Raw genomic sequence first — 22,892 nt, 5'->3', positions numbered from 1 at the left:
ATATAATATATTTTAAAATGGGAAAATTAAAAGAAAAAAATGCGTATATATATTTATATATTATTAAATCGATATCGATTAAAAATTAAAAACAATAAAATTTGCAACAGAACAAATCTTTGCAGCATTAAAAACTCATTAAAGCAAAATATTTACGATAAAAATTTACACAAACATATATTTTTTACTTAATATTTTTTTATTATATGTTTTTAATTTTTTTTTAATTATTTACACTGAAAAAAATATACTAAAGTTTGGTTCTTTATAATGATATTCAAATCCTGCTATAACATGCATGTAATATATTTTTTGTCCAATTTTTCAAGAGTGAATTACTATTTACAACGCTATCACAATTTAAATAATTAATTTAGGGGATTGGATGTTTTGATTTGTTCATGAATATAAAAATATTGATTTAAAATTACATAAATAATGGCCTTTTTTATTGGGAAAAAAGGAAAAAAAGGAAAAAAAGGAAAAAAAGGAAAAAAAAAGGAAAAAAATTAGAAGGATTTACTAAAGGGTGTAAAAATATATGAGTATGCAGAGTAGCAATAAGAAAGTTTTTATTTTTATTTTTATTTTACAATACTGTAAACAAATTGTAATTTTTTTTTTTTAAATAAGTTACAAAATAATTTCAAGTTAAAATTGGATGGAATGTTTTTAAATGCAAATAAATAAATAAATAAATAATTAAGGAAATTGCCAAAAATTAACAAAGAATGGATGAAAAATACCATTTCAATGGAAAAAAAAATGAAGAAACAATTTTATAGCAATTCAAACATGCACATATATTCATAATAATTTGACACTTTTACAAATATTGACAAATATTATTTTTGAATCCCTTTGGTAGGATAATTTGATTTAATTTAATTTAATTCAACTTTTTTTGTTTTTTTAGCAAGGTTTAAAATTTCCAAAGTATTTTATCTTCACAAAGAGTAGGATATTATAATGCACGTCGACCCAGTTATTCATATAAATAAGTATATGTTTATATCTGCAAATATTTATGTTGTTCCGTGAATAAATATTCATTTATTGTTAAGCACCTCAAACCATTGTCTTATGATATCACATGTCATAGAGGGTATATCATTTATATCATTGACAACGACAAAATATGGAAATGGGAAATCATGTAAATATGGAACAATTTCTAATTTATTATTTTTATAAAAAGTTTGTTTTAAGTTAAATATGGATTGAGCTTTGTTATCAGATAATTGTGTGTCTATAATCATTAGAATTGGTATAAAGTTATTTTTAATTGAATTAAATATTTCTGCTCTTACTGATGATTTGTTAAATCTTCCATCACTTATAATAAGCATTAAATGGTTAAGTGTATTCTTTGAATTATTTTGGGTATAACTATTTTTAAATACGTAATTACAAATTTTTAATGCATTTAGCATAGCACAATCAAATGAATTTTGTGTATCATGATTAAAATTGAAATGATTTAAAATTTTTAAAAAATTTTGTTTATTTAAACTATTAACCATTGGGCATACGATATTATTTGAAGTAATTTGTTCACTTTCTCCAAATGAGCATATTCCTATCTTTCCAACATTTAATTTTTCAAATGCTTTAGCAACTAAAAATATAGCATTTAATGTCATTTTTTGAATGTTATTTATTTTCATACTTTTAGTATTATCTATTGCAATTAATATATTATAATCCCTTTTATTTAATTTCGTTTTTCTTTTCCATATTTTATTATTTCGAAAATTACTTGCAAAATAATTTACTAATTTTTTTATATTTAATTTTTTTCCAGATTTATAATCACCTTCATATTTATTCCTAACAGTTGGTTCTAAAATTATTTTTAATTGTTCACATAATTGGCTAGAAATCATTTCAGTTTCATTGTTAAGTTGTTCATATATTTTTTCATATTTTTCATCATTTATAGTATTGTTAATATTATCATTTTGCATTAATATATCCCCATATTTTATTTTATCCTCAAAATTTTCATTTTCATTTTTTAATCTATATTCTCTTTCGAGTCCCTTTTTATTCTCATACATTTTGTAGTTGTCTTTATTCTTATCATTTAATTCTAGATCTTCTTCATTTTCTTTTAATTCATCATCATAGTTATAGTCTTCACTAAATGACTTTTGTTCAAAATCGAGATCATCTTTTCTTTCATAATTTCTTCGATCATTATCTTTCTCCATTTTTTCTGATTCAATACTACTGACATTATCATCTTCATCATAATTACTTCCAGTTTCGTTATTTTGATCATTTATTTTTGTTTTTTGATGCTTTTTTTCTGTTTTCATTTCATCTTGTGTTTTATTTTGTTTATTTTTATTTGCATATATTTCTTTAATTTCTCCATTTGATTCATTCATTTCACAAATATTTTTTTGATCAAACTCATCATTTTGTTCATCACTAATAATACTCGTTGCATCGTTTTCATTAATTTGATTTCCCGATTCATTTTCATTTTTATTTTCAGAGTTTGGTTTAATGTTTTCAGAATTAGTTATATTTTTTTGGGAAGTATCAAAATTATTAATTCCCTTCTTTTGATAAGATTCTGCATTTTCTCTTTCATCTTCTTTTTTATTAAAATCGGTCTCATTCAAGTTATGTAATTTTTCATTTATTTTTTCGATAAAATTAGATATATCCATAAAATTCTCAGTATATATATTATATTTATTAATAGAAAATGAAAATGTGTTTGAATTGGATTGATCATCTTTTTCTGTATTATTTTCATTTCCGTTAAATCCATTTTCATTATTTTTTTCAAGTGTATTTTTCTGTTCACCCAATTCATCATTTTCATTCATTTCATTTGTTTCACCTCTTAATCCATCTATTCCACTTTCTTTATCTTTATCATCATTTATGTTATCAATTTTATTGGGGTTCAAACTATTTGCTTGTTTGTTTGGCAATGTATTTTCATCTGAATTTCTTATTTTATCATTTTCTACTGTTTGTTCATTATAATTAATATAATTTGTTGTGTCCATATTTCTTTGTTTTTCAATATTTTCATCATTTTTTTTGGAAATTTCTTCTATTTTAACTTCATTTTCGCCTTCTAATTTTATATCTTTGTTATCAACTTTGTCATTTTCATTTTTTCCAATTTGATCTTCTTCTCCTTTACCCAATTCATCATCTCCCTCTCCAATTTCATCGGTTTTGCCTTCAACTAGTTCATCTCCTTTTTGTTCTTCTTCCTTTAAATTTTGTTCATTAGCATTATTATTTTCATCATATTTATCATTTTGATTGTCACATTGTTCATCTTCATTTATAACATCTTCATCAATTTCGTTCAGTTCACTACCTCTTTCTTCTTCTCCTTCTTTTTCGTGATCTCGCATGAATTCATTTTTCACATTTTGATTATTTTCATTTTGTTCTAAATCACCATTTTCATTTTGTTCAGAAATGTTAAAGTCACTTTCTGCATATTCTTCATCCATTTTACTAATGTCAGACTGTTCGAATAAATCATTTTTGGTAAGTTTATCAACATCTTCTCTTTCTTTCATTTTATTTAAATTTTTATCATCTTTTTGAGTAGTATCATTATCTTTCTGTGTGTTATCAATATTATCATATTCATCTAAGTTTTGATCTTCATCAGATATGAACGATTTTACACTTAAGCTTTTTGAAAAATCGCTTGACTCAATTTCAAAATCAAAGTTATCACTTTCAAAGTTATTGTCATCAAATCCATTTTTATCATCGAAATTTTCATGCCTATCTTCATTAGTATCGCTATGAATTTCACTATAGTTATCATTTGGATTATCATTTTTTTCATCTGAATAGTTCATGTTAAAATTGTTATTTCCTTTCGATGTTTGCATTAATTCATTGTTATCATTTTCAGAAACTTCACCCAAATCGCTTCCGTTAAATTCCATGTCGTTATTTTGATCATCTATTTTTTCATCTAGTTTATCTTTCGATTTATCTTCTGTTTTTTCACCAGGGTGTTCTTTTTTCGGTTCTGCTTTTTGGTCTTCATTTTGGTCTTCATTTTGGCCTTCATTTTGACCTTCATTTTGGTCGTCTATATTGAGAGCGTCGAAATCAGTGTCCTGTTTTCCCTGCTCAATTGGGTTATCAGAATTTTTATTTTTTTCCATATTTTCATTAGGCTTAGTTTGGCTAATATTATTTCCATTATTTTTTTCAAAAACATCATCAATATTTTGTTCTCGATCATTTTGGTTAGGTTGGTCAGAATTATTTTCGTCATTATTTTGATTTTTATTTTCATCTTGTTTTGTATCCTTGATTTTATCAGTATAATTTGATTCGTCTTTTTCCATATCTTTATCCATATTAATATTATCCTGTTCATTTTGGAGCTGTTTTTTATCACCTTTAGTATCAGTAGATTTATCCTGATCTTCTGATATTTCTTTTTCACAAAATTTTTTAAAATTATAAGTTGATTCAATAGCTTCTTCATTAAAATCTTGCTCATCTTGACTAAAATTATTTTCATCCTCATTGTAGATATTATCAAGATCTTCGTTATCAACATCGCTCGAAATATTTTTAACACCTTTTCCTTCTCCTAATCCAACTCCTTCAATAAAATCGATTTTGTGAAAGATGTCATTATTTTTAGATTCTTCACTATTTTCAGTCGCTTCATTATTATCTTTAACTTGTTTGCATAATCCTTTAATATATAAAACTTTTAATAGTTTTAGAAAATATAATGTTATGTTTGAAAAACCAATATATATATCTAAAAAGTATAAAAATAGTGATTTTACAAAATAAAATAAATTTTTGCTCATATAATAAAATGTGTTTATTTTTTTTTCATAGTCTTTTTCACTTTTTAATAAACTTAAATTTGATATGTTTAAATAAAATTCGATAATATCTGAGAAGGAGTATATTGTATTAACATTTTTTGATTCTTGAAAATTGGGATATTCATCATTTTTGTACAATATTGATTTATTATTAATTATATTGTTTATAAAGACAACAATTTGGTTGTTTATATTATCAAAATATGAAGAATCTAATAGTGGTTTATTTTTTTCGATGTTATCATTTTTCATATTTATTATATCATTATGTTGTGTAAATGGATTTTCTACTTGTTTAAAAAAAGAGATAAATGAATAAATGTGTTGATATATTTTATTTTTAAAATATATACCTATATCCAAATAAAATATTTTAGTAATATCATCTTCCAAATTTTTAATATTTTTTTCTACAAATTTCCACAAATTTTCATTAACTTTAATTTTAAAATTGGAAATACAATTTTTCTTAAACGGTTCTAAACAAGAAATGGTATCCATATTTTTAATAAATTTAAATATTGCAAATTCGTTCGAATTATATATAATATATATAATTTTATATACTGAAAAAATGATATTTTTGAATAATTCATTATTTTTTAGCTGTTCAGAAAAGATACTTAAAATTTGTAATAAACTACTTTTAATTTCGTTACATTTTAAAATAAATTCTTCAAAAGTTTTTATGTCTATTCCAAAATATGTTATCTCATATTTTTTTTCAAACAACAAGTCACTAATAATTAAATAGTAAAAAACAAAATGATGATAAAATATATTTATTTCTCGTCTTAAATTATAATATTCATAATTTATAGAATTTAAAAGATATGTTGTTAATACTTCATCATTTCGTATGTCTTCATGAATATTAATTGATTTTATATATATTATTAGGTATAATATTTTATAATTTCTTTCTTCGTTATTTTTTAAAATATTCTTTATTTTATCTAAAAAGCATAAGCTATTAACTTTTTTTCTTTTTATGTAATTATTTATTTCATCTGATATGTTTTTTACTAATTCGTCTAGTTCATTTTGTCCAGTTTCATTATCATTTTCTATTATATACATTAGGCAATTCTTAAGCTCTCTTAAAATTTCATCAGAAGACGAATATTCTAACAAAAAGGAGATATGTGTTTCATCCCCATTTTTAATATTATCAAAATAAATTTGTTCTTTAAATATATCTGAAAAGAAATTAAAATTATTTAAATCGTATAAAATAGGTATGTTTAATTTATTTTTTATAAAATGTTTAAGTATATATATCCATCTTTTTTTTTGATTCATATTTGCATTTGGACTTTGTACATTTAATACATTTTTTATCTCATCAACAAAATTTTTTGATAATTCTTCAAAGCTATAATAATTATCTACATAGTTTAAAAATTTGTTCATATTTAATTTATTTTTTATTTTCTTTGCCAAATTTAAAAATGATTTTTTCATTCCATTTAATTCATTTGATATATACAATGCTTCTATGGGTTGATCTATAATGGGTGTTATTTCCTCTTCATTATTTTCTACACTTATTGGATTTTGATTTTCTAAATCTGAACCGATTTCAAGTTCAGATTCATTTGAACTATTTTCATTTTCATTTTCATCGTTATCATTATTCTCTTCAATAATTGAATCAGCTTTTTCATTATGATCTATTGAAACAAAAATCGAATTTCTATTTTCTTGAATAAATTTATCCATAGTTATATTAATTTGTTGGAAATATAGTTTAGTATAATATACTATAACTTTTTTTAATTTAATAATTGAAGATTTGTATGCATCTACACTAATTAAATCCAAGTTCATTTTTTGCAAAGATTTTTTTAAATTTAAATCAAAATAATTTTTACACATTTTGATTTTCTTTTGTATTAGAGGGGAATATATGGACATATAATTATATACATTTAAAAATACAGTACTCATAATTTTTTCCTTTATATTTTTAGAAGTTCCAAATAAATGTGCAATTAGACATATTAAATTTAAACGCGCTGTAAATTCTCCAATTGTTGATTCTCTCAAAAATATGACTAGTGTTTCAAATGTTTTTATTATTTTTAATTTCATATTGTCTTGGATATTTCCATGACCCTGAATATCCGATTCATCTCTTCGATTGTCTTCTTTAGAAGTTTGTGAATTATCATCATAACATAGATAAAATAAAAATGAAAAAAGGTTTAACGTTTTTTTTTTCACAATCTTTCTATTTAGATTTTTTCTGATGTTTTTAATTTCATTTATTTTATATAATCTGAAATATATAGTATACATTAATAATTGTTCTATGAATTTTTGTTGTTTTATCAGATTTAATCGATGAATATTTATTTCATCAAAATTTATAAAATTGTCACTTTTTAATAAGCCAAATGTATTTATAATAGACTCTAGTTTTACAATTATTTTTTCTACTTCCTTTTTTATATTATTTATAGGAATAGATAATATACTATCTATTAAATTTATGATGTTTAAAATATTTAAATTATTATTTTCGTTATATATTAATATGAATTCTTTTCGAATATTTATTAAAAATAAGCATAAATCATTTAAAACTGTATATATATATTCTACTATATTTTCGTCTAATAAATTAATATATCTATTTACATATATATGATTTCCTTTTTTTTCACTTAATAAAATATCTAGAATTTTATTTTTAAACTCTTCAAACTTATTTTCTTTATATTTTGTCATTTTACTCAATTTGTTCATCATATTCAAAGTGAAAATTAGCATTTCTTTTTCTTCAGATTTTTTGCTCAACAAAAACATATAGTTATTTTGATCACCAAAATTAGTGGTGCCTAATTTAATCAACATATCTAAAATGTTGCTTATATTTTTTTGCGTCATATTTATCTCATTTTTCTTTTTCTTTTTATTATCATGATTTAAATTTGATTTTTTTTTCTTAAATAATTTTGCAATTTTATAAACAATAGAATTAAATATATTTTCATCTATTACTTCTTTTTTTTCTTCATCTAAATTTGAAGAAGTTAAATTTTCTTGGTTATTTTTTGAGAAATTACCATCAAGGTTTTCTTCTTTATTGTTATGTATGGAATCATTTGAGTTGCTTTCACTTAAGCTATCATGATTTCTGTCAAAATTATATCCGTTTGATTCATTTTCGATTATATCTTTTTTTTTTTCTTCATCCATCTGATAATCTTTTAAGAGAATATTGTTATTATTTTGTTCATTTGAAAAATAATCAGGAGAATAAAAAAAATTGTCAAGTTCTATTTCAATTTTTTTATCAATATAATCCTCTTGTAAAATATATTCAGCCTTTTCTTTTGTAGCAAAATTTTTAAATTGATCAATTTTAAATAAGTCATTAATATTATTAATATTATCTTCATCCATTTGTGAATATATAATTTTTCTACATAATTTTTTTAAGCAATCTACTAATATTTTAAAATCAAAATCTTTGTATATATTTTTAGATTTTTGTAACATTTTTACTACAAATTCAAAGTATTCCAATTCACTTATTTTTTCATATTGCTCTCTTTTTAAGTTTATAATTTTGTTGAAGTTTATTGGAAATTTTGTATATTCATATAGGTTATCTTTCAATTGTTTTGTTTCCGCTGGCTTTTCATTATATTTCGTATTCAGGCTAAAAATAAGTTTTGGATTTTTTTCACTAAATTTATCATTTTCATACAAAGTAAGAGGGGATGAGATACTTGTATAATTACCATATATATCTTCAGCAGTTGTATTAATTTTATTTTGTCTATATTTTTCTCTTTTTTGCAATATAAATAAATTTATATTATGCACTGAATGTATGAATGCACACAACGCGTATGTTGTTGAGTGTGTAAATTTCAATATCAAATTATATTTTTTTTTTATATGATATAAAAAATTCATTGAAGAGTTAATTATAGAATAACTAATGATGTTGTCAGTATTATTCAAATTATTTAACAACGATTGAATATTATCGTATGATAATATATTTTTTAAAAACTTATTAAAATCATTTTTTAATTTTATATATAAATTTTGAACATTTTCTGAATTATTTATATATATATATTGTGCTATAAGGTAATTACATTTTTTATTCATACTGGTATTTATCATGGTATAAATTTTTTTCTTTTTTTTTTTATTTACATTGGTAAGTAGTTTTGGCAATAATGGTATATTCTTACTAATATTGTTTATCTCTTTTTTTAAAAATATATTTTTTTTGATATTAAAAAAATCATTATAGGTTAATTCATCAGATGGATTAATTTTTTCATTATAAATATTTTGTTGAGTGTTCATATATATTTGTTCCTTTGTTGATAAAGTTAATTTTTTAATATAATTTTTTAATCCGACTTTTTTAAAGATTTCTTTAATTTCCTTTCTTATTTGAGAACATATTATATTTAAAAAGTAATGAGAAATATATAATGACCCTAATGCATATAAAAATTCTTCATCTTCGTATTTTTTTATCAAATTTATTAAATCTTCATGATTAGAAAATAATAAATTTACAACATCGTTTAATTTTTTTGGATTTATTTTATTATTATTTTCGCTAACATATTTATATACACAATTATATATATAGTTAATATCTAAAGATTGATGATTATTTTTGTATAAAAATTCAAAAAGTTCACATTCTTCTATGTCTATTTTGCTTTTGTTTATTTCAGAATTTTCACATGAGTTATAACTTGGTATAATTTTGTCTAGTGGTGTTTCATTTGGTATTTTTATGTGTTTATGTGCAATTTGAAATATTTTATTATTGGGCATAAACCCATATCCACAAACAAATGGACATTCATTGTTATCACTTGATTCTAACCCACATTTTTTTATATCATTGGATAAATAGGTTTTCTTTAAATATTTTTCCATATTTATTATTACAATCTTAAATAAAATAAATAGAAAAATTGTTAAATATTTTTCAATTTTTTTAATAAATTCGACTTTATTTTTTAAATCAAAAATGTATTTGTACAATTCTAATAATTGGATTATCATATGTGGGGATGCCATATTTTCCCTCTTAAAAATAATAAGTTGGTATATCTGGAAAAATAATAAATAATATATTTTCATAGGATTTGTAATATTTGTTGCCTGATTCTCTATATTATTATTTTCAAAAATATTGTTAAATATGCTGAATGTGTGTAAAATAAAATAATATCTTAATGTGCTTTGGCTTTCTAAATTTAAATTTGTTAATTTAATAATCATGTGATTAATGTTGTTATTTTTTCGTGAGGCATCAAAAAAAGAATTTCCATAAAATGGGGTATCTTTTTTTAATATATAATGATAGTAATTTTGTTTTAAATTATTAAAAATAAAATTACTCATATTTAAATGAAGTAATGTTATATTTTTATTATTTTTTATTTCTTTGTACATATTTATAACTGAGTCAAAAATAACCGATCTGTTAAAAATAGACGTGCTTAAATTCGAGTACATATTGTTGCCTTTTGAAATTTCTTCAAAATTGTAATCAAAATAAATATTTTTAAATATTGTATATTCTTCATATGTGATAATTTGCTCATTCAATTGGCTAATAAACGAAGGAACATTTGGGCTATCCAATATCGAGACACAATTATTATTATTATTATCTTTATTGTAATTATTTTTACTACCACTATTTTCATTTTCTAAATTTGACAAAAATATTTTTTCTCTTTTTGAAAACCGGATAAAATTGCCTTTATTGTTGTCCCTTTTAGTAACTCCAAAATTATTATTAAATCCAGATAAACTATGATCAGTTTTTTTTTCAAAACTATTTTCTATAGTCACAAATTTTTTAACATAATTATAATTTATATCCCTTACCATATATATATTCATTAAATAACTGTAAATTAAAAATACAATTTCTTCAATTATAGTATAAATGATATTTATTTCTGTTTCTTCATCACTAGGTTGACAAACCAAGTAATTTTTTCCCTTATTTTTTTCGCTTTTTTTTGCTCTTTTTCGCTTTTTTTCTGCATATACCAGTATATTATACTTTTCTTTGAGAAAACTTAATATTTCGATTTTTTCTTCATATATGTACATAGTATTATCTATGTTTTCCAAATATATATATACTTCTTTTATAGTTTCTTTAATGCATTTATTTATTTTATTTACGTTCATTTTGCATATATCAAAAAAACAGACATTATTTGCATTTTTTTTTTCAGTCGTAAAGCATTCTTCATTTTTTATGATTCTACAAGTTTCATTCCTTTGCATTTGAAACTCTTTTTGATAATTACAATGATTATAAAACTTCATAGTCATGTAAAAATTCATCAAATATATAAAAGAATTGTATAAATATTTCATATTTATATTGAACATAATAAATTGAAAGTAGAACAACAAATGACTATTACTATTCCAATTAAGATTGAACCCTTTTTGGTTTGTATGTAATTTATTGGATAAATTATCATATGTTATATTTATTTTATTTAAAGAATTTGTAAAAGAACTCGAATTCAAATTATATGTGTTAAGTATGCTAAATAAATTTTCATCGATTTTAGAACTACCTTGAATAAAATTATTGATTATCAAATTCTCGATGCTTTTAATTTTTGAATTATTATTTTCATTATTTAGAATTTTTAAAGCATTTGAAAAAGATTTTGTTTGTATAAGAAAATTTTCAATATCATTGGCAAGATAATTTATATTATTATTTATTATTTTTTTGGGGTGAAAAGGGAACAACTTATTTAAATTTTTTTCATTATCATATATTTCTATATTTTCTAATTGAAGGTTTTGAAAAAAAGACAAATAATTTATTTTATTTCTTATATATATATAATAACTTACATATATATTATTTACAATTTCAAAAATATTGTTTATCCATTTGTTTGAAAAATAAGTATTCTTTATGTTATTCTTATCACCATCTAGTATTAGGAAATTGTTTTTTTTTATATTATTTACATTTATCTCACTTTTAGTAATATTATAATTATTGTATGTTGTTTCATTATTTTGGAATATAAATGAATGACTCATATTATCATTAGCTATCAAATTTGTTTGAGATAATAATTTTGCTTTTTTTAAAATTTCTAATAATTTTATATTAATTTTGTAAAACTTTTTTTTTGTAGAAAATATAATCTTTACAACACTTGTTATAATTATTATTGTATTATAAATACTGTCTTTTTCTTCTAAATTTTTCACAGCTTCAAATATATAAATATACATAAATAAGTAATAGCTAAATATTTTTTCTGTATAAGTATTGTGTTTTCTATGACTTAATTTTCCCTTTTTATTTGAGTTATCCATTCCTTTTATTATTTTAAAAATAGCCTTTTCTAAGGTAATTATAATTTTATTAAAATAATAAAACAAAGAAGGTATTTCTTCGCTATTTTCTTGTATCTTTCTATTTTGAATAAAATAATTGTAACTAAAATTGTATTTTAAAAATTCATCACAAAAATATACAACTTTTGAAAGTCTTTGATTTTTTCTGTTTATTAAATATCTTTTAGCTAAAATTAGCGGCTTGAAAAATTGACTTAAGTTTGTGCTAATATCATTAGTAATAAATACGTCACCAAAAATATTTTCTTTTTTGCTTTTATGAATAGTTTGATTTGAAATAACTTGTTCTGTATCATTATCATTAATTGTTTTTCTTATGTCCATACAATTTTGTGCATTTTTTCCATTATTTATAAGAGAATATATAGAATTTGCCATTATATAAAAATAAGTAATTTTTTTGTATATAATATTTTTCGTAACAAATTCGAGATAGTTTATCATTTCAGTGTCATAGGAAAATTTATCATTTAAACTTTTTTTAACAATGATTTTATTTTTTATATTTAATAAATGGTCATATCTGTAAAATAAATCACATAATGAAAAATTATAAATAAAACAATATACTAGATGGCAAAATATTTTGTTCAGTTTTAGGGAGAAAAGCGAATCAATTAATATTGCTTCTTTTAAAACATTATTTTTGTATATATATTGTGATGTGTTTTTAAAAAACAAATTTGATGTTTTATTTCCTTTGTTATAATTAGAAATATAGTTGATAAATATGTAGATATAAAAATATATTAAATAACTTTCTTCAGATCTATAAACAAATTTCGAATTATTTATTTTAGAAACAACATAATCATTTAGTGTATTATTACTAGTAGCGACACAACTACCTAGCCTTGAGTAAATGATTGTCTTGAATTTGTAAACCGCTTTAATAACACTATGGTTAATAAGAGAAAAAAATGGATAAAAATATAGCTGTAACTTTTCGGTAAGTTTTGAAAAAATTTGGCAATAAAAATTAGAAAACGAATCTATAAAAATATATTTCCATTCATTTAATTTTCCTATGTTATTATTATTTTCCCCTTTTATCAAAATTTTACTACAAATGTAATCAATATATTTATCTATATAATAAATATTATTATCAAACTTATAATTTAATAAAATATTTAAATTGTTTTTGTAATTTTTATAAAATTTATAGTTTTCACTTATATTTTCATCTTTTGAAAAATTTAACAAATATTCTTTCATTTCCTTACTACATATATATTCTATAACATATGTACTTAGTGATATTATTAGACAAAAATAAATTATATCTTTGTTATATTTGACCCCATGTGTATTAAAAAAAGCATTATAACAATAATTTATATAATCTATAATTATTTTACAATTTACTTTTATTTGACTATCTTTAAAAAAAAAGAAGATTAAATCTTTTATTATTTTATTTTTTTTGCCTTCATCACATTCTGTTTTTATATTATATTTCTTTTCACTTTCCATTTCTAAATATTTAAAAAAAAGTTTTATTATATAAATAAATATATTTGTTTCTTTAATTATACTTAGATAACTATCTTTAATCACTTTTTTATTCATTTCGCTTTCATTTTTGTATGACCCCAACTCTTTACTATTACTACTTTTATTACTCATGGAATTATAACAATTGGTGACAACACTAACCAAATAATTATTAAATGAGGTATTGTTCAAATCAGTATCCAAATTTGTTAAAATTGAATCACCATTATTTTTGTTGAAATTTCGAACTTTAGTTGTTTCTTCAATTTCTTCGCTCATAGTACCATATAATTTAGGATCAGAAATATTTAAAGGATTAATTTGATACTCATTATGATTACCAAAATATATTTCTAAGCATCTATTTCTTAAGGCTTTACTAATTTTGTAATGTTCTTCTGAACTAAGTGTTAAAAATATTTGAAAATTTTTATGTGGTTTAATTTTTTTTTTTTTTCCAAATTCATGTAATAATATATAACCATTTTCTTCAAACAAACTATTTAATCTATCTAACAACGAAGGTGTAGAATGATGTAAATGTTTTAACAAAACCCAATGTCCCTTTTTAATAGCTTTAATAAAATTTCCTTCATTATATACATAAACATTTTCATTAATATCGTTTTTATTTATGATATTTGTAGAATATAAAATATTTTGAAGAATACGGTTTATTTTTTTTTCTGTATATGCAGAATCATAGGTAGCACAACTTGTAAAACATTTTATAAAATTAACATATCGTGTTTGAACTTTTTGCAAAACTGATCTATGACTTTTCAATGCTTCAATATAATTAACAGATAAAATATTTAAAGTTTTCATAATGTATATTTTAACTCTTCTGGATTTTATTTTTTGAGAAAAATTTACACATTTATCATTTTTATTGCCATTAAAATAGTTCATATAAAATTTTCTTAAATTACTCCTTTTAAAAATATGCCTCAAAATAAGTCTATTCAATTTATATATTTTTTTTTCTAAACTGATTATAGCATTTTCTCGACTATTATGCTCGTAACATCCAAACAAATCAAAAGTGTCAATATCATTTGTTAAAGCAAACTCAAATAATTTTTTTTGAAACATATATGCCAACTTATGAACAAACGATGATTTCCCAGAATTATTTTTTCCATTTAATAAAATAGGCACATTTAATTGTGTTGCCAACAAACATGAATAATATATTTGCTCATCTTTTAATAAAATAAGAGATGGGCGAATAACCAAATCACTAGCATTTATACTTGCACTTAGGTTAATATTTTTATTTCTTGTGTTATAATTAAAACAATTTTCATAAATATAATATAAATTATTTTTTTCCTTGTTATTTACCAAGCTAATTAATGCATCTTTATTTCCAACCTCTTTTATACTAGTTAAAAATTGAACAGAATCATAATAGACATTTATTATGATACTTCTTACAATTAGCTTGTCTTCTATGCAATTCAATCTGCTAGATATTAACCTGTCAGATATTTCTATGAAATTATTAAAGCTATTATTATATTTATTTTTTATATTTTCATTTTTTAAAAATTTACAAATTCGTAGTATATCTCTTAAATTCCATATCCACCCTTCACTTTCATGTAGTAAAATATTTATTTTTTTTATTATTAAAATAATTTTTATAATTTTTTTTATCATATCTACTGAAATATAATTTTTGTATAAATTTTCAACAATGCATACATAATCTTCTTCATTTAGTTCTTCAAAATATATTTTTGAAAATCTGTTTAAAAAGGATTTTGGTAAACCTTTTCTTCCCGCTCCTTCTTTGTATGGATTTTGACAACAGAAAAGTCGAAAATTTTTATGTCCTTTAACCATTTGATTCGTTTCGGGAATATATATTTCATTACGATGATCTAAAATAGAATTCAGTCCTTCCAATGTTTGTTGATTTGCTAAATTTATTTCATCAATTAATATCCAATATCCTTTTTTCATGCATTCTATTAGTTTACCATCTTTCCAATAATATTGAAAACTTTTTTTTTTTTCGTTTTCTTCAAAAATTTTACATGGTTGGTTTCTAGATTTTCTTGCCTTTACATTGGTTAAATGACTGTCTATTTCTTCATCTTTTGACACATTTTTCTTATCTTTGATTGGAAAATATGATCCAATAAAATCATAAATATCAGTGCATTCAGATAAGTTTATTCTAATTAATTTGTTTTTTGTTAATTTAGCTAATATATTAATTATACATGTTTTACCAACACCTGGAGACCCTTCGAGAAGTATAGAATTATTTAGTTGCATTGCTCTTATAATTTTAAATAAATTTATTTTAATATTTGGAGTATCAAAAACAAAATTATTATCGTTAGAAATATTTTCTAAGTTATTTAGTAATTTTTTTTTAAATTTAATTTCAAAATTGTTAATTTTTAAGTATTTTTTTGTGAAAATAAAATTATCTGTTTTATCAAATTGGTTTATTAGTGTTACCATTTTTTCATTTGTTTTACTTTTGATTGATAAACTAAGTTTTTCCAAATGTTGTGTTAACAAATATTTTATTTCATTTTTACATTTCATGTCTTCATTTCCATCAATTAATATTAGGCACCCACTGTGATAAAATGATTCAATACAAAGTTGTTTCAATTTATTTAGAGATAAAATATTTTTATTTTTTTCTTGTTTTTTCCTTCTATTAATATATAGATTCATAAATGTGATCCATTTAATTGCGTCCCTTATAGATAGAGTAACGTAAGAAGAAAGCAAACGACTTTGAGATATTTCTTGAAATAAATTACATAAACATTTTGCAAAATTGTGTTTAATATTTTTTTTTTTTGTAAATTTAATCTGCTTAAGTATCAAATAATAGAAATCATCTGAATCATAAGTATAAGTCTGAACAAAAATTTCAGTAAATCGATTTTTTAAAGTTTGAGAAAGTTCTTTTTTCCCAAAATCTCCACATGGATTCATAGTACCAATGAAAAAGAAAGTGTCATGCGCTTTTAAAGTTTTTACATTTGATCCTCCTTTTTCAGTTAATATTAATGTTCTTTCATATTCAAAAACTGAATTTAATCTTTCAATAACAGATGATTCAATTAATGAAATTTCATCCATTAAAAATATATCTCCTTTTTTTAAAGAAGATACTAATATACCATCATGCCAAGTAAAAACCGATTTAAAATTATTTATAAATTTTTCCATTTTATTTAGTTTATTTTTAATTTGTTCATTTAAGTTATATTTTTTATGTAAATAAAGATTAAATATTAGAAAATCTTCTTTTTTTATATCTGTTATTTGTTCATGTATAATTCCACTTAAATAATTTGAAGCAAAACTGTCTTTATAATTTGTATATATTTCATTATATAATTCTATACATATTTTTTTCAGTTTTTCAAAATCTTCTTTTTTATTTTCTACTAACTTTAAACTACCAATAATATCATAAACATCTGTACTTTCATTACAATTTAATATATTTAATTTTAATCTATCTACAAAACTAAGCAATTCACAGCTTGTTGTTTTCCCACATCCAGTTTCCCCAATTAAAAGTGCTGATTCTTTGTACTTAAAACATTTACATAATAGGGCCAATAATCGGCTTGTTGTTTTTCCAAAGTGCATATTTTTTAGATATTGATATCGTTTCAAATCATCTGAAAGTCTATCTAATTTTTGGTCTTCTAAATTGTCATTAATCTTACTTTCTTCGCCATTTTGAATTTGTCTCTTTTGTAAATTTCGAACTTGGGAAATTTTTTTAGCAAATGCATTTTTGAAAGCTATTACATCCGAATCTTGTTCATAATTCAAAACAAATGATTCATTTTTTTTCATAAAATTTGTACATAATATATTTTTAACAGTTTCTTTGTCTTTATCATTTCGCAATTTTTCAGCAATAATATAATATCCATGCAAACATGCATCTGAATTGTTACTTGGATTTCTGTTACCCCATTTAATTAAATCTCTTAACGTCATTAAACTTCCATTAAAATAATTATAATTTGATTTAACATCTTTTAATTCCGTAAAAACTTGAATCATTTTTTTAGAAATACTTGGAGATATGGCACATTTTCTATGCAAAATGATTTCAAGTTCTTCTGTTTCAAAATCATTAATACAAAATTCAATAAATCGACTTCTAAAAGCTTTTGATAATTCTTTTCTTCCAAAATAATTCTGATTATTGGCTGGGTTTTGAGTAGCAAATAACATAAAATCTTTATGTGCTTTAACATAGCATTTCAATTCAGGTATATATAATTCTTTATTATCATCTAATATTCTATTTAATGATTCTAAAACTTCTGAAGGAGCCAAATTTAATTCATCTAAAACAACCCAATATCCATTTCTTACAGCTTTTACAAAAGCACCTTCTTCAAAAATTAAACTATCACTATTTTTATCATTTACAAATTGCCCATAATATTCATTTATATCTGTATTCATATGATTATTGATTCTAATAAATTTATGCCCTGTTATATCTGCAAAAAATTTAACTAAAGATGTTTTACCAACAGATGTATTACCTTCTAATAATATTGGTGTTTTTATACTGCTTAAACATAAGGCTAATTTTTTAATATTTTCTCTAACATTTTTTGTTATTATAAAATTAGATAAAATATTTTTTAAATTTATATCTTCATTTCCACAAAGTATCCAACTATCTTCAACGCATACATATTTTTCTAGTTCAATATTTTCATTCATATTATTACTGATTCCATTTATTCCCTTCTTATCAGTCTTATTATTGTAATTAATTTCAATGCCTCCATTTATAACTTCTTTAAGATTAGGCAAATTACCATTATTTGCTATCTCTTCTTTGTTATTTTTTGTGTTAAAAAAAGTATACTGATAATAATTTTCTAAAATTGAATAATCAATAGTTCCATTTTTTTCGATATGCATAGTACCATTGCTAGTACTCGAAATTTTATCGTCAGAATTTTTTGAATGCTTATTTTGTGACAGTTTTAAATATTTATTAAAAATTTTTTCCAAAATTTTATGATTATTATAATTTACTGAACTTAAAAAATTACAAATAAATCCATTTCTAACAGCCAAATAAAGAGGGACAGGTTTAAATTTTCTTTTATGAATATGTATGGCAAATTTGATAGCTCTAACTAAATTTCGTGTAGAAAATGATATTGGTTTATTTTCATTATTATTCATGTTTTTTAAACTTTCTTTTTTAATCTCTAAATAACAATTTGTAATATTTTTTATCAATATCTTGTCACACGTTACGTCTTTTAAAATATGCTTTACAATCATTTCAACATCTTCATATTCTACAATTTCATCCACAAATATTTCAGTAAATTTATTTCTAATAATAGCAGGTAAATCTTTTTTTCCAGATGATGTATTTCTATTATATATATCAATACTAATTCCATCCTTTGAATCTAATGCTTCAACTAGTTCATCATATTCGTTTTTCACTTTATCACCATTTTTTAGTTCATCATTTACTGTATTATTTTCGTTAGAATTTTCTATATCTGAAGAATTCATTTTTTTATTTTTTTTTTTCACCCCTTTTTTCAAATTAGGAATAATTGGGGGATTCATGCATGCAAATAAACGAAAGTCTTTGTGAATTTTTATTCTTTCATTTCCTTTTTCTATAACATCAAAATATTTATTTGATGAATCTAATAATCCTTGCAATCGTTGTAAAATTTCAGTTTGTGCAAGATTTATTTCATCAAGTAAAATCCAATAACCATTCTGAATACAATCAATTAATACACCATCATGAAATTTAAAAATTAATTCATTTCCTCCTTTTGTTGGTTCTTCTTCTATTTCTACCTGATCAATTGTAGACACCTTCTTATATTCACTCTCTTTAGAATCTTGATGAGTATTGGTAATTCCATTATGCACATTTTCTGGGTAAGCGATTTTCCCATCCTTTTTAAAAAAATTATAAAAATTATAATTCAAGAAATAGTTTGCTTTTTTTTTCTTATTTAGATCATTGTTATCATTCCAAAAATCATTAATATTCTTGCAGTTATTTTGAAAATCTTTACAATCTTTAACAATTTTCATATCAAAAATTTGACTATCATTTTGAAATATATCTATAATTGTAGATATAAAATTATAGCACGTATTTAAAAAGGTAGTATATTTTTTTTCAGTCAACAAAATTCTTAATTTTAAACAAAATAAATTTACTTCCTTTTCACTTAAATATGAATTGATTTTTGAAATTAATTTTTTTAGGTCGCTAAATATTTCATTTGTTTTTACATTAATATTGAAAGGATAATAGTTACCGATTAAATCTGATGACTCTGATTGTTCACTAAAAACAAAGACATGAAGTTTTTTACCAAAAACATTGGATATGTAATCTATGAGGGCAGTTTTTCCTACTCCAGTATCTCCTAATAATAATATACTTTCTTTATTATGTACACCTTCAATTATTTCATAAATTATAGATTTATGTACTGATGTTAGTAAAAATGAATGATTATAAATTTTATTAAAATCTAAAGATATTTTTTTGTATTTATTTTTTAATGTTATATTAAATTCATTTATACAATTTTCTAGTGAAAAATTTTTTAAATGTGTTAAAACATTATCTTCGGATAAGCCAAATAATTTTATTAATTTTAATAAAAAAATATATCTTATATTTGCATTTGGTATGTGTGAAATTAATATAGATTTACAAATTTGAAATAAAAGCATTTTTGTTTTTTCATTTTCGTACATAAATACTTTTTTTTTATTTACTCTTTTTATTATTTTAATTAAATCATGTAAATTTATTTTTCTTAAAATACGATATTTATTAAGTAACTTCATAAAAACATTGTAGCAATTGTAAAGTATATATTTATAATTTTCATGAATACTATTTTGTAATTTTTTATATAAAATTTCTTTTATTTCATCTTTTTGATAACATCCAATAAAAACGCTATGCCATTTGTTGAATAAATTATTTAAATTGTTTGGTCTGTGATTTATAAGTATGCGCTCTCGAATTTTTTCATCATCCATGAGTTGTTTTTTTTTCTCATCCATTTTTTTTACCATATTAAAATTAATGGTTGTATCATTGAATATTTTGTTATAATCATTTGAATTAGACAAAACTTCATTTTTTAAATTCAAATTAGTTGTATCATCTTTTTCACCTTCAAACTGATTATATTCATAGTTATTTACAGTAATAGTTGAAAATAACCTAAAATTTTTATGAGGATATATATATTCACCCTTATCTGATAAGTATATATATCCTTTACTAGTCAATTCTTGTAATTTTTCTACTATACTATTAGAAATATTATTAATATTTTCAAAAACAACCCAATCTCCATTTTTCATAGCTTTTGACAATATACCATATTTAAATTCAAAACAATTTTCGTTACTTTCCCATAGCCCTAAAATCGATTTTGAATCAGATATATCATCTAAATAAATGCTTATCACATTTTGTATTTCATAATTTTCTTTTTTTGCATAATCCTTTTCATATTTATTTTTAAATATTTGATCATATATATACTTTATTAATGATGTTTTTCCTGACCCTTCACTTCCTATTAAAATTGTTGGCTTTTTATTATAAATATTTATAACCAATTCTTCTATCACATTTATTAATCTTTTTGTTATAACAAAATTATTTCCATTTTTCTTTATCATATTTATTGGATCTCGTATTTTTAAGCAAAAAGATGGATATATGACTGATTCAATTTGCTCATAAAATTTCACTAATGAATTTTCTGAAACATTGTTTCGAAATTTTTCAATATATATATATTCAAAATCTGCTAAAATACCATTATGTTTTGTTAGTATATCGTATATGATATGTCCATATTTTTGACTTTTACATTCCAACAAAGTTTGATCACAAAATATATTATTTTCATCGTTATTGTCTTTTTCTGATTGAATAAAAAAATGATTATATGTTAGGGTATTGTTAAAATTGGGCCCAAACATATCCATGGGTAAACAATTTTTTTCAAGTCTATAATAATTTAAATAAATTAAATAAATTAAGGCCTCAAAAAAATCATTATTTTTATTATATTTCATAACTTGGGGTAGCAAATTAATATGCATTTTATCAAGTATATTATTCATACTTAAATAATAATAAATTAATAATATTTTATATAAATAGGTGTAATATATCTCCGCTTTATATTTGCATATTTTTATATTATTCTCATATTTTAATAAGATATTTTTAAAATAATTATAAGCATGTTCAGATTTTACTAATACATTATTAAAAAAATAATCAATTGTATTTTTATAAAATAAGTCCTTGCAAAATAATATGCTATTCATGCAAATCATACAAAAGTATATTTCTATATCTATATTATATTTTTTTATAAAATTATATATATGTAAAGAAGGATGTGATTGCTTGACTTTATCTTTCGATTTGGTTTCTTTTTCTTCTACTGTTTCAGTTTTTATCTCCATATTATAATAATCATGTGACGATAAAATTAAAGCTTCTTCAAATATCTGATTTATAATTGAAACTGTTAAAAGATTAAAATATTTTAAAGATACTTTTAATAAGAATGGTTCAAACAACGTCAGAATAATTGTTTTTACAATTAATAAATCGATCTTGTATTTATTTTTTAAATTATGAGATGGCTTTTTAATAATACTCTGTAAAATATTAATCTGGTTATTATTCGATAACATCATATTGGGTAGTTGGGGGAATGTGTCTTCCCCTTCTATTTTTATTTTCTTACATTTTGATGATTGCCCAAATATAGAAATATTTAGATTTTTACTTAACTTTTCAAATTTTCTTTTTTTGATATTAATATGATGAAAATAATTTAGAATAGTGCAGCAATTTTTATAAATATAATTTACATAATTAAAATCTTCGCTTTGTGAATTATTTCCATTATTGTCTTCTATTTTTAACTCTTTTATTTCATTTTGTTCATTCAATTTATTTATTTGACTTGAATTTTTTATCTTCCTATTATTCTCTCTTTTTTGTATTTCTCTTATTAATACCGTTGACCATATTAATGCCGTTTTATCTTCAAAATTTGACAT

General features: G+C 21.4%; 1 protein-coding gene across 1 annotated transcript; it reads right to left on the bottom strand.

Annotated features, from left to right (window-relative positions):
- Nucleotides 1–1,049: 1,049 nt before the first annotated feature.
- PY17X_1011900 (dynein-related AAA-type ATPase, putative) lies at nt 1,050–22,892 on the bottom strand (the record flags this gene model as incomplete). Its single annotated transcript, XM_022956200.1, has 1 exon — nt 1,050–22,892. The coding sequence occupies one exon, from the start codon at nt 22,890–22,892 to the stop codon at nt 1,050–1,052; it is 21,843 nt and encodes a 7,280-aa protein (XP_022813276.1).

This window comes from Plasmodium yoelii, assembly GCF_900002385.2.
Source record: "Plasmodium yoelii strain 17X genome assembly, chromosome: 10".
NCBI classification, from domain to species: domain Eukaryota; phylum Apicomplexa; class Aconoidasida; order Haemosporida; family Plasmodiidae; genus Plasmodium; species Plasmodium yoelii.
The sequence above is the reverse complement of the archived record's forward strand: the minus strand, read 5'-3'. Positions and strand labels throughout refer to the sequence as shown.